This window comes from Otolemur garnettii, unplaced genomic scaffold, assembly GCF_000181295.1.
Source record: "Otolemur garnettii isolate 467f Iridium unplaced genomic scaffold, OtoGar3 scaffold00001, whole genome shotgun sequence".
Taxonomy (NCBI): Eukaryota; Metazoa; Chordata; class Mammalia; order Primates; family Galagidae; genus Otolemur; species Otolemur garnettii.
In genome coordinates, this window is record NW_003852396.1 from 44,112,643 (window position 1) to 44,124,278 (window position 11,636).

Below are 11,636 nucleotides of genomic sequence, written 5' to 3' on the forward strand. Positions count from 1 at the left end.
TTCCTCATTAGATTCCATGTAACCCCGATGCTTGGGGTGTAATGCTGTCTCTTCCTACCCATGCTCTCTAACAGCACCTTAGCCTTCATTCATTTCAGGTTGCAAGTTGGGTGGGATCAGTATCTGGGGAAAAGCTGGGATAGGGCAGCCCAGTCCAGGGCGTGAGCTGGCTGTCAGAAGGGCAAGCCAGCCCAGAGGAGGTAGAGGGGCCCAGGACCTAGCAGTTCCGTCTGCATGTCAGAGCCTGGTACCAGAGGAATCCTACAGAAGGATGCTGGGTCCCAGGGTGACACAGTTCTCTCCTAGCTCCCTTGGGAGACATCCCAGGGCCATATGCTGACGAACAGGCATTAGTCAGTTGGGAACTACATCTGGGTGGCAGGAGCCTGTGAGTAGGGAAGGGAGTAGCACGGAAGGATGGGCCAGGTGGCTGGTAGAGAGTCCAGGGGGAGCTTTGTAGCCCCTGCTGTCCTGTCTGTAGAGAGCACCATTTGCATTCGGTCTGTCCACTTTCTTAGTTTCTCAATTCTCTTTTCCAGATTGTGACCATCTTGGCAAACATGTCTGTCCTAGAGCAGTGTGCCTCTGACATCATTCAGGAGAATGGTACGTCTTTGCAACACTGTGTATGATGATCTGGGTGTAGGGGACCATGTCCCTTTGTGTTCGTATGAATGCCTATGTGTAGGCAATGTGAATATATATGTCTCCACGTTTGCATGAGCAGATATGTATAAGCTTGTATTATTTGCTTTCATGGGCTTCGATTCTAGTGGGAGACATGATGAACGAGAGGATAATTTAGGTGATAGTACCACGGGGAAATAAAGCGAGGAGGAAGAATAAGATGGTCTCAGGGTGGTGAAGTGGAGGAGAAGGCAGATATTTCATTATGATTCAAAAGTTAAAAATCAATTCCTACCAAGGGATGCATTCCAAATTTAAATCGTTCCTCTCTTCTTGGATTTGGCCTCAGTGGAAAACTGAAGAGCCTGGGAAGCGGTAAGAGCTATAAAGTCAGGGCGACCTGGGTGCTCTGACCCCTCCCTAAGAGCATCTCTTCTGTCCCCCCTCCACCCCACCCTGCCACCATTCTCCCTTGCCACCTTGTGCCGAGGGTAGGTGTCATCAAGGTCCAGGTGAGGTGGCACCAGGTTTTGCTGGCCTGGAAGCTGGTCTAAGCAATCTATGCTGGAGGACAAGGTCGCTGTTGCCTCGCAGCTGGGAACAGTGTGGTGAGGGCTTCCTGTGACTGGGAAATAAGGGAGCAATTAGCAACCAGTTGGAAACCAGAGACGCTAATGAGGCAGAGTGAGCTGGGAGCCTGGGCAGCGGCTGCTCCTGCGCTTGTGAAGCCCCCTCCCCTCAAGCTGCCCTGCTGTCTTAACAAACATATACTTCCCCAACCCCCATTGCTCTAGTACTAATTGAAAGACATTTTGTGTTAATTTTATGTGATTGAGCTAATAATGAGAAATTTTGCTGAGCCAGCTGAGGCCAAGAGGCTGAGTGGTATCGTGCGTGCCCTGTTCCTTCAGCACTTAGGGCCTTATGTTCAAGTGGTCAGTGGGGTGGGTCTCCACAGACCTGTGAATTTGAGACTGGAATATCTGGCATCTCTGGAGCATTTTATGGTTTCAGAGATGCTGTTGACTGACTCAGTGGATGGTTACTGAGACCTGCTCTGTGCTTGGCCTTGTGCTAGAGCAGTGGTTCTCAACTTTCCTGATGCTGTGGCCCTTTAATACAGTTGAGAATCACTGTGCTAGAGAGACAATAAGAACATAGAGATAAATGTCTTTGCCTTTGCCCTAGAGGGTCTCATAGTTTAGAAGGAAAACTTGACTCAACGAGAGTGATAGCATAATAAAAGTATGACGTCTGCCATTGAACAGTTCAATTGAGAGAGGATGGCACAGTGGTCGAGCCTGAAAACTGGAGCCAGGCAGAGTAGGTGTGAAACCAGACTCTGTTATTTACCAGCCACATGGCCTCTCTGTTTTTCCATCTGGACAATGGGAACAGTAGTAACACCTGCCTCACAGGGCTGATGTGGGGATTAGCGTGAAGATGTGAGACGAGTATCTGAAAGAGAAAGCTCTGTGCTGAGCCAGTCTGCTCTTTCAGGAAGTAGTGTCAGTCTCGCAGGGTTTAATGGAGGAGAGTTTGTTGAAGGGACTATTTGCAAAAGAGGTGCAATATTTGAAGGGGTCAGCAATGTGGCAGTGCAGTCAGGGGCCACTGGAAGAGAGTGAGTGAGGCTCCTAGGACTGGACAGGGCAGGCCCTCAAGTGCAGGCTGGGCTTTCAGCACCCATGGCCTAAGTCCCAGGTTGCCAACTTCGACATCACACCATCGACAGGCCATGTAAACGGTGAGGTGGCTCCCTGGAGACTCGATCAGTCTCCTTTAAAACAGTAAGCTTGGAATAAGCGTCAGCAAAGTGTTGTTATGCAGAAATGTGGGTCTAGTGCTGTCAGTCAGGAGGCAATATTTATAGGTCAGAAATCTGGATTTTTATGAAAATATCTTAATTTGGCTATCAACAAAAATTTAGACAGTTTGTGGGGCAGCAAAACAAAGCACAATACATCCTTGGGTCATGCCTGGTTTAAGTTCTAAGCTGGCAGGAGCTACTGGGTGCAGAAAAGGGAAGATTAGGCCGGGCTCACATAGGAGGTGGACTTTCCCTACAGCCTGCACGGTAGGGGTATTCACCCAGCGCAGAAGGGAAAGAATGACATCCCTGCAGAAAGAGTGGGCCAAGGCAAGGAGGGGGAGTGGATGTGGGAATAGTTTCCAGAACAATCAGGAGACAGGTCTAGTTTTAGGGGAAGGTGAGAGGCTTCTCAGCAGGGCTAAATCTCCGTCTATCTACTCCACTTTCTTCCAGTGCTTGAGTCTGCTGTTTCACATTTGATGTAGTTATTATCCAGGTGTGGGTCACCTCTTACCAGAGGGCTTGTCACCTCTGGACCTGTCTCAGATGCAGCCAGCATCAGAGGTGAAGAGGTAATGGAGAGAAGCCAGTTATGTGAGTTCCAAGACCACCTCCCTTAACTCCTAACTGTGTGAGCCTGGGCAAGATATTTCACTTTTTTCTCAACCTGAAAAATGGAATGATAACAGCACCTAGCTCTTGAGGCTATTGGGAGGTGAGGGGATCATGTATTTACTGTGAATTTAATATGGCTATGCAGGAAAAGCTCAGTAATAGCATTAAAAAAATAAAGATGTCCTTAGGTGTCCCTTTGAAGTATAATGATTTGGTACATGGAATCAAAGACACCCTTAGGGAGCAGGAGGAGAAGAGTGGCCTTGTCCAGCGTGCTATCTGTGGGTGAGCCCTCCTAAGTCATCCTGGTAGCCTGTAGCCATCTGACCCACGGGGAAGGCTTCACACTGCAGGTAGGTACTAACTGTCCATTGCTTCCTACTCAGGGGTCCAGCTTATCATGGGCATGCTGTCTGAGAAGCCAAGGTCTGGGACCCCTGCTGAGGTGGCAGCCTGTGAAAGGGTCCAGCAGAAAGCTGCAGTGACCCTGGCCCGGCTCAGTCGAGACCCAGATGTGGCCCGGGAGGCCGTGCGGCTCAGCTGTAAGTGGCACTGACTGTGGCTGTAGTGGAATGGGGGGCTGTGAGAGGGGAGCTGCAGTGATTTCATAGTAGGAACAGTGAAAACAGGGTGAGGGCTGAGTAGGGTGAGCCCCACTCTCTGGGTGCTGGGAAGTGCTGGGAGAGAGGTCCAGGGTGCGGCCCCTGCTTTAGTTTGTAACCTATGGCAGGAGCAAGAAAGAGAAAGGGCCGAGAGAGGTGAAGTTGGCCAGAGTAGTGACTCACCTGCAGACTCCTTGGTAATTAGGTCCCCATTCTTTCATTCACTCATTCACTTACTCATGTGTTCACTTAGTTATTCATTTCCTCATTTGTTTACTTATCCACTCATCGGTTCATTGGTCCTTCAGTTCATTATCATTACATTTATGTCACCAATCATCCATGTACCCCGCGGAACAGCAAGAGGTAGCAGACAGAGGGTTACTTCCCCACAAAGACTTCATGGGGGCGTAAACACACAGACTGTCTGTGTACCTTCTAACACTGTCTTAGAATCACCTTGTTTTTCTTTTAAGAATTTGAAAAAAGTCGATATGCATCGAAAAGCTAAGTCATTTATTTAACTTTCCTCAGTAGAGCACCAGAAAACATTATTAGAGTTTGTAGGGTTTCTTTTTTGTTATTTTAGCCACAATATATTTTCTTTTGTCTTTTTTTTTTTTTTTTGCAGTTTTTGACTGGAGGTGGGTTTGAACCCGCCACCTCCAGCATATGGGGCTGGCGCCCTACTCCTTTGAGCCACAGGCGCCGCTATCCACAATATATTTTCTAGCTGAAATAAGCAATGGGGGAAAAAGAAAAGTAAAGCTGAGAAGTTTATTCTCAGGGCAATATCGCTAGTGCAGTTTGTGCTAAATTCAGTTCTAGCCAGTGTTCTGGCACTTGTGGATTTGGCTTTGATGCTCCAACTGGCCTTGGCCTTGGCCAGGACCTGTTTACTCTGACGAAGTGGAAAGTCTCTACCATGAACTTCTTCAGCTGGATGAGCCTCCTTCCCTGGCACAGGGAGACCGATGGGGCCCTGGGAGCCACCTGCCTCTTTAGGGCACCATGCACAGTGGGTGTCTGAGAGAGGACCAGCACCTCTGGGTCAGGCCTGGCCAGGTTCCATGTCCCAGGTGTGGAGTTCTCCCTGTGTCTCATGCAGGTATGTCCCGTCTCATCGAGCTCTGCAGATCCCCATCAGAGAGGAACAGCAGTGACGCTGTGCTTGTGGCCTGCCTGGTGAGTGCTTTGTCTTCCCCCAGCATATTCCCTGGCCTTGGGAATTGTAGACCAGGGCCCAGGAGAATTGGTTATGGCATGCTTGGCTTGAGTAAGCCATAAAACCTCATGGGGTTTTTGTTTTTCTCTATAATTTAGTGATAGTTGTAATACTTTTTTCACTTAATAAAACCAATGGCTTGGCGCCTGTGGCTCAAGTGGCTAAGGCACCAGCCACATACACATAAGGTGGCGGGTTTGAATCCAACCTGGGCACACCAAAACAACAATGACGGCTGCAACCAAAAAATAGCCAGGTGCTGTGGCAGGTGCCTGTGGTCCCAGCTACTTGGGAGGCTGAGGCAGGAGACTCGCTTGAGCCCAGGAGTTGGAGGTTGCTTTGAGCTTTGATGCCACAGCACTCTACCCAGGGGGATAGCTTGAGGCTCTGTCTCAAAAAAAAAAAAAAAAAAACCCAAAAAACAAAAAACAAAACCTATGAAAATATTATGAGATCGTATATGTGAAAGATGGGACACCAAGAAACCCCCTGTTGTTCTATCACCATAGTTTTTGTAACTGTGAACTCTTGAGGTTCTGGGGAATCTTAAAGGTACATCAAAGCCCCAGTGGCAGGCAGCAGAGTGTGAGGTGGTGGGGGATGTGACAGAACATGGGAGTTAGGACAGGGTGGTCTCCTGCTTGGCCCAAAGAGGACACAGTGATAAAAGCCCCTCTGCTGGTGCTCTTCCAGCACGGTGGCCCCTCTTCCTTCATGGGCTAGGATGGAAAGAAATAAGAATGAATTATTCAGCCAGCCACCAGGCTCTTTCCCCTGAACTCAAGTGAGCCTGTTCTGGAGGCCTCCTCCCAACTTCTTGATGCTAGAGATCTGCCATGGAGTGTTCGACTGTGCTAGGCAGGGAATACCTGCTTTGTTGACATGCTCTTCCCTCCCAGGGCCATAAAAAGTCCCCAAGAAGAAGTCCCCATTTGGAAGCGTTGAGTAGCAGGGAGGCCATTGTGTAAACAGGGCCGTTTAACTTCCAGAAGAGAGTGCCAGGTCTTTGGTCCTCATGGAGGAAGAGAGAAGCCATGGATTTAAAGATTGTCCCCGCTGTTTCAGTAAAGCCCTCCCCTCACTTCATCATTTTCTAACTGAGCTCATCTCATTCCTGGGAGTTCCGGATGACTGTTGTGCAATTGTAGAAACAGTGGGGCATTATAGTCAGACAGACTGTCCTGGTCTTACCATTAATGAGCTGTGTGACATTTGGCAAGTCACTAAGTGCACTAAATTCTACTCAATTCTACTCAATAAATGTTTACTGAATGGTTCTGTGTGACATTCGCTCTTCTAGGCTATCAGGGTGCAGCTGTTTGTAGAAAAAAAGAAAAATCTTTGTCCTCCTATAGTATTCTGGTATTAACTCTTTTTGTGCATTTGGTGAAGCTTATGGACCCCCCTTTTGCAGAATGATCTTTTAAATGCCTAAAATATATAGAATTTAAAAGGAACCAACTATATTACAGTAATGATTACTGAAATATTTTAACACATGACATATTAGTAGATGTGCTTGTTAACCAATCATTAAATAAGACCTAGCAGTGGGTACTATGATCTTGATTACTGATGATTGTAAATGATATGTGAAAGGACCTTCAACAACTGGAATGGGCTCTGAAATTATCTGTGATTCCTGCTCACGAACACAGGTCACAGAGACTGCTAAGGCTGCATTCACTGTCAAAGGAAATGCTAAGTTTCAATTAGAGGTTAGTGAAAATAAAGAACTTTTCTTCATCTGTGTTCTCAGACCCTCTTTCTTTCTTTTTTTTTTTTTTGTTTGAGACAGAGCCTCAAGCTGTCCCCCTGGGTAGAGTGCTGTGGCATCACAGCTCACAGCAACCTCCAACTTCTGGGCTCAAGCGAGTCTCCTGCCTCTGCCTCCCAAGTAGCTGGGACCACAGGCGCCCGCCACAACGCCCGGCTATTTTTTGGTTGCAGCCGTCATTGTTGTTTTGGCGGGTCCGGGCTGGGGATTCAAACCCGCCACCTTAGGTGTATGTGGCTGGCTCCTTAGCCCGTTGAGCTATAGGCACCAAGCCTCAGACCCTCTTAATTGTGCTCGATCTAGCAAATGAAACGAGTGGAAATTTACAGCTGGCTGGCATGCGATGATTGGCCTCCCCTGCCTGTGTCTTGGTAGCTCCCACAGCCAGCCAGACTCTGCAGAGGCCCTGAGGAAATGTTGGTAGCATTGAAAGCCTTGGGGAACCTGCTCCATGCAGACATGAAGGGCTTATTGTTATTGTTGTTGCCATTTTTGTTTTTTTTTTAGCTTGAAGGAGAGTATACAAAAGGGATAGGCTACTGTCTTAAGTCACTTAATGGATTTTCAAGTGGAAAAGTGATTGTGTTTGTTCTTCTGGAGGTGTTGGTGGATTTTGAAGGAAATCCTTCCCTTCTCAGTCCATTCTCCATGTGGCTGCTGAGTTCATCTTCTTCTTCTTCTTTTTTTTTTTTTTGGCAGTTTTGGCTGGGGCCGGGCTTGAACTCACCACACCCGGTATATGGGGCTGGCGCCCTACTCCTGGAGCCACAGGTGCTGCCCTTGAGTTCATCTTCTTAAGGGATACTTCCATGGAGCCCCCATGGTTTCCATGGTTCCCCATCATCTATGTGTGGGCTCCTATCCACCTGTCCAGCCCCTCACAGCCTGGCTCCAACCCACCCTGGGAGCCTGAAGGCCTCCTGTTGTTTCCAGACCTGTCCACCTCCTCTAGGCCAGAGTATCCTGACCTGTACCTTGGCCCTTGCCCCAAGCAAATGCCCTTTCTGCAACTCTGTTTATCAAAATCCTGCTCATTCCTTAAGGCTCAGATCTAAATCCTTCTCCTCCATGACGCTTTCTAGGTGCCCTCTGTGTTACAAAGACAGGAAGTTCACAGTTTGTACCTGGGCCTCCCTCCTGGATTTCCTCTGACCCAGTCTGAAGCACATTGTATGAATCATGTTGTAGGTGGGAGGCACTTGGATTCAGACACAGGCCTGCCTGACTCGGAAGGCCTGCACTTTGTGACCAGACCATCCTGTTTTCAACCATGCTCTTTCTCTTCCCCTCTCATAGCTTTGGTTTTTGTATGTTGACTCATGAAGATTTTTATTTCTCCCTCTCTAGCCTGGAACCTTCTTAGAATAGGGGCTCCCCCCCATCCTCCATATCTTTATATCTCCATAGAATCTTGAATTTGGTGACTGTTACTTGGCTTTGGGACTGACAGACTTGTTCCCCTTCTGCCAGCCCCAGTGTTGGTGGGTGTCCATGGTTTGGTCCAACACTGGGGTAGGGTCCCCTGGTCATCTCACTGAGATGGCTGTCACTGGGAGCCTGGCCTGCAGGTAGATTGGGCAGCTACCTTTCCTGCTCCTTCCCAAGGCCTTCTTTCCAGTTTCAAAGGCTCTTTTCAGGTGGAGGGAGGAAATTTCAATTATCGTCTCCCAAGTCTGGGAAAGTGGCTGTTCAGATTGCCTTTCTCGAGCAGAATTGATTTTTCTTTAATGAAGTGGCTGACAGTGGGCTGTGAGCTTGTTTAATACTCGGGTGTTTTCAGGTTTTTTGGGAACGAGATTCTTGGATGACTGGCTGTTAACCCTTCCGGGGGAGCAGAGGTTAAGAGGAAGGCTGGGGAAGGTGCAGGGTCCTTGGAGGCTGCTGGACACTGCGTGTGGGGGTGCCCTCTGAGCTCCTGTGGGGTGCATGTCCTATGGGCTTTCTGGTGACCTTGGAGCCCTGAGGGTTTCTCTTCTCTCTCTGCTGTTTTGTTCTTCGCTTTTCTCTCTTTCTAGGGGCTGCCTTTTCTCTCTGAGCAGTTTCTCTTCCTTCTTTATTCCCTCCTCCCCTCTTTCTATCCCTATCAGCCCCTTCTCTCTCTCTCTGCTCCATCCTTTCCCTCTCTGCTTCCTCACCTTCTCCTACCTCTTCTGCCCCCCCCAACGGTGCTGTCTCTCCCTCTCATTTATTTTCTTTGTCATTATTTCTCTTTCTCTCTCCATCTGCCTTTTATGCATAGTCCCCATAGTCTCCTGTCCTTCACCAAGCTCATCGGTCTGTTTTAACATTTACTTCTTGTTCTTTTTCCTTCTTGTCACTGTCTTGTCTTTGTCTGCTCTTTTCTGTCTCATTTGTTTTCTATGTTCTGTTTTTTGTCTCTCCCCCTTCCCATGCTTTATTTTAAACCTTGATGATGCAGAGTGCATCAAAGGCCCCATATCTTCATCTGCAGAAAATTCCTGGTTCCATTTGCACATTGACAATTCAGAGGCATTGGGGTGTTTTATTTTTCCTGGATGGAGCCCAGAGGATTTGGGAAGTGCTGTGGAATTCAGCTTCTTTAGCCCTTGGGGTAACTCATGCCCCAGGAGTAGGGTGATCAGACGTCCTGCTTTTCAACAATTTGTCCCGCGTCCCGTGGCTTTTAAAAAAAGTCCCGGTTTTTGGAAAGAATGCAGGAACGGGCGGGAGAACAGGAAGGGAATATATGGTTTTCGGCTGCCATGTGGCTATTTCGCCAGAATATGAGTTTTATATTATTTTTGTTAATTTTATAATGTTAAACTATAATAATAACAAATAATTGCTAAGAAGTGATTATCGAGAACTGCTTATCAAAGTTTGCATTGTTGTCAGGCCCTGCCCTGCCCCCGCCTCCCACCATGTTGTCCCGCCATGTCCCGCCTTACCGATGTTAAAATCTGGTCACCCTACCCAGGAGAAGCAGGACACAGAGTTAGTAGAGACATCTTCTTCCTACTCCAGGGTCTTGGACCTTGCTCATATATATGCACAGAGACGCAGGTTCCTTCTCCTTGATCCGGCTCAGAGCACCTGTGACTCCAGCCATCAGCTCAAACCATCTCTTTTCACTCCTTGGCCTGACTTCTCAGCAGCAGGCTACCTGCCGTATCTGGGTAATGACGTACTCTGCTCTTGCCTTGTACTCAGTGTATCCTAGTGTCCTGGGCTTGCAGCATCCTGCCTGCGTGTGGGCTCTGAGTACGCTGGAGGCGGACTGCTGCGTGATGTTCTGGAAGGCCACTTTCCTTTTCTGACCTTTAGTTTCCTTATGTCCAACCTGGAGATCATGATAGTTAGCTTGAGGCATCATGTTACAGGGATTAAATAAGATACTCTGGGTAGATCCTCAGCACGTGTTTGCATTCTCTCCTTTGCTTCTTCTGCTGTTGTGGATGTTCCCTTGCTCTGTCTGTTTCCAGGGACTAGGTGGGGAGGAGGCACCTTGCTCCCCTGCGGTGCACATGCTCAGGAAGAGGGAAGGAATGAATATTCATCCAGCACTTCGTCTGCATTGTCTCAGTTACTGGCAAACAGGCCTAGGTAGGTCTGTAGCCCACATTTAGATTCAGTTTGCTCTATCAGGAGGCCTCAAATTTAAAGCACTTCACTTGTTCTTTTATTTTCAGCAGGCTTTTATTGGGCCCTGTGCTGCCTCTTATAGATAACAGAGAAATATAAAATTTGATCTCTGCTTTTGAGAAGCTTAGAATAATATGGGAGATAAGTACCCCGAAATGAGTTACAATCAGTTGTGGAAAGGTGAAGGTCAGCCCAGGGACCCTGGGTGCACAGGAGAGGGGCAAACTATCTCTGCTTCAGGGTAATCAGGGAAGGCTTTCCCGGGGAGGTGACAATGGGCCAGGCATTGCACGAGGAATGTGTCTCCTGGCCAGGAAAGAGTGGGGAGGAGCTTCATCTTATAGGGAAGAGTATGAGCAAGGACTCCTGGACATGAGAGAGGAACAGCATTCTCTACGCTCAGCATGTGGGGGCCTGGAAAGCACTTTCATTCTGCCTGTATCTCTGTTGATCCCCTTGCCAGACCCTGAACGTTTGGCTCCATAGCTACTCTGATGCTGTTCTCTCTCTCTTCCTTCCTTCCCATCCTTCAGGCCTTTGTGTAGGACCTTGCTGAGAATACTCTGGGGACTTGGAAGCAATAATACAATCCCACCGATGCTTCTGGTAGTTCTAGTCTCTAGGGCAAACACATCTGGACCTTAAATATGCCACTAAGTTGACCAGATCCTTAAAATGACCGATCTTGAAAAATGACCAGGTTCTTGAAATGACTAAAAATTTAAGATGGCGAGACTATTAGTAAGATTGTTCAGAGCTTTCACATCTGCTGTAGTGATCCCGGTGCAAATGAAACCGAGTGACCAAGTGATAAAGTCAATATGGGGACCAAAGCGGTCATTAGGTGCCAGGTGGCCAGGAGGATGATGAGACCACACCCTGAAGTGCATCTTTGCAGCAATTAAAGGAAACACATGCACCAGAGCAGGCCCAGTCTGACTTGTGTCACCTCTCCTGTCTCCTTCCCAGGCTGCTCTGCGCAGGTTGGCTGGAGTCTGCCCCGAAGGCCTCCAGGACTCTGACTTCCAGCAGCTGGTCCAGCCGCGGCTGGTAGACTCCTTCTTACTCTGCAGCAACATGGAGGAGAGTTTCGTATAGTGGGGATTGGAGAGGAAAGGCAGCCAGCCAGCCACGCTCACGCTTCCTCTGAGGGCACACCTGTGAACAAACACAAGCACCCACCAGCTCTCCGCACCTCCTTATTTATACTTAATTTATTTTTACAAGAAACATAGAGACAGTGAAATTGAATGAAATCTTAGCACAACACCATCAAACAATCTGTGGTCCTTGGGAGTCTTTTTGTTCTGATTTTTTGACTTCCGTGGCTTGTCAGTTGCAGATGTTGAAATGCGTCCTGGCGAATTCAACAGA

The 11,636-nt window shown here is 48.2% G+C and overlaps 1 protein-coding gene across 3 annotated transcripts in view; it reads left to right on the forward strand.

The window, feature by feature from the left end:
• INSC (INSC, spindle orientation adaptor protein) overlaps positions 1-11,378 on the forward strand; it is a 132,906-nt gene extending 121,528 nt beyond the window's left edge. For 2 of the 3 annotated variants that reach the window (XM_003781133.1, XM_003781134.1), the window contains 4 exons: positions 540-606; positions 3,442-3,597; positions 4,766-4,842; positions 11,232-11,378. In XM_003781133.1, the coding sequence (XP_003781181.1) occupies positions 540-606; positions 3,442-3,597; positions 4,766-4,842; positions 11,232-11,360 (429 nt within the window). In that variant the 3' untranslated portion in view covers positions 11,361-11,378. The remainder of the gene's footprint in view (positions 1-539; positions 607-3,441; positions 3,598-4,765; positions 4,843-11,231) is intronic. The other variant, XM_012801662.1, reaches the window with a different exon arrangement.
• The last annotated feature ends 258 nt before the right edge of the window (positions 11,379-11,636 follow it).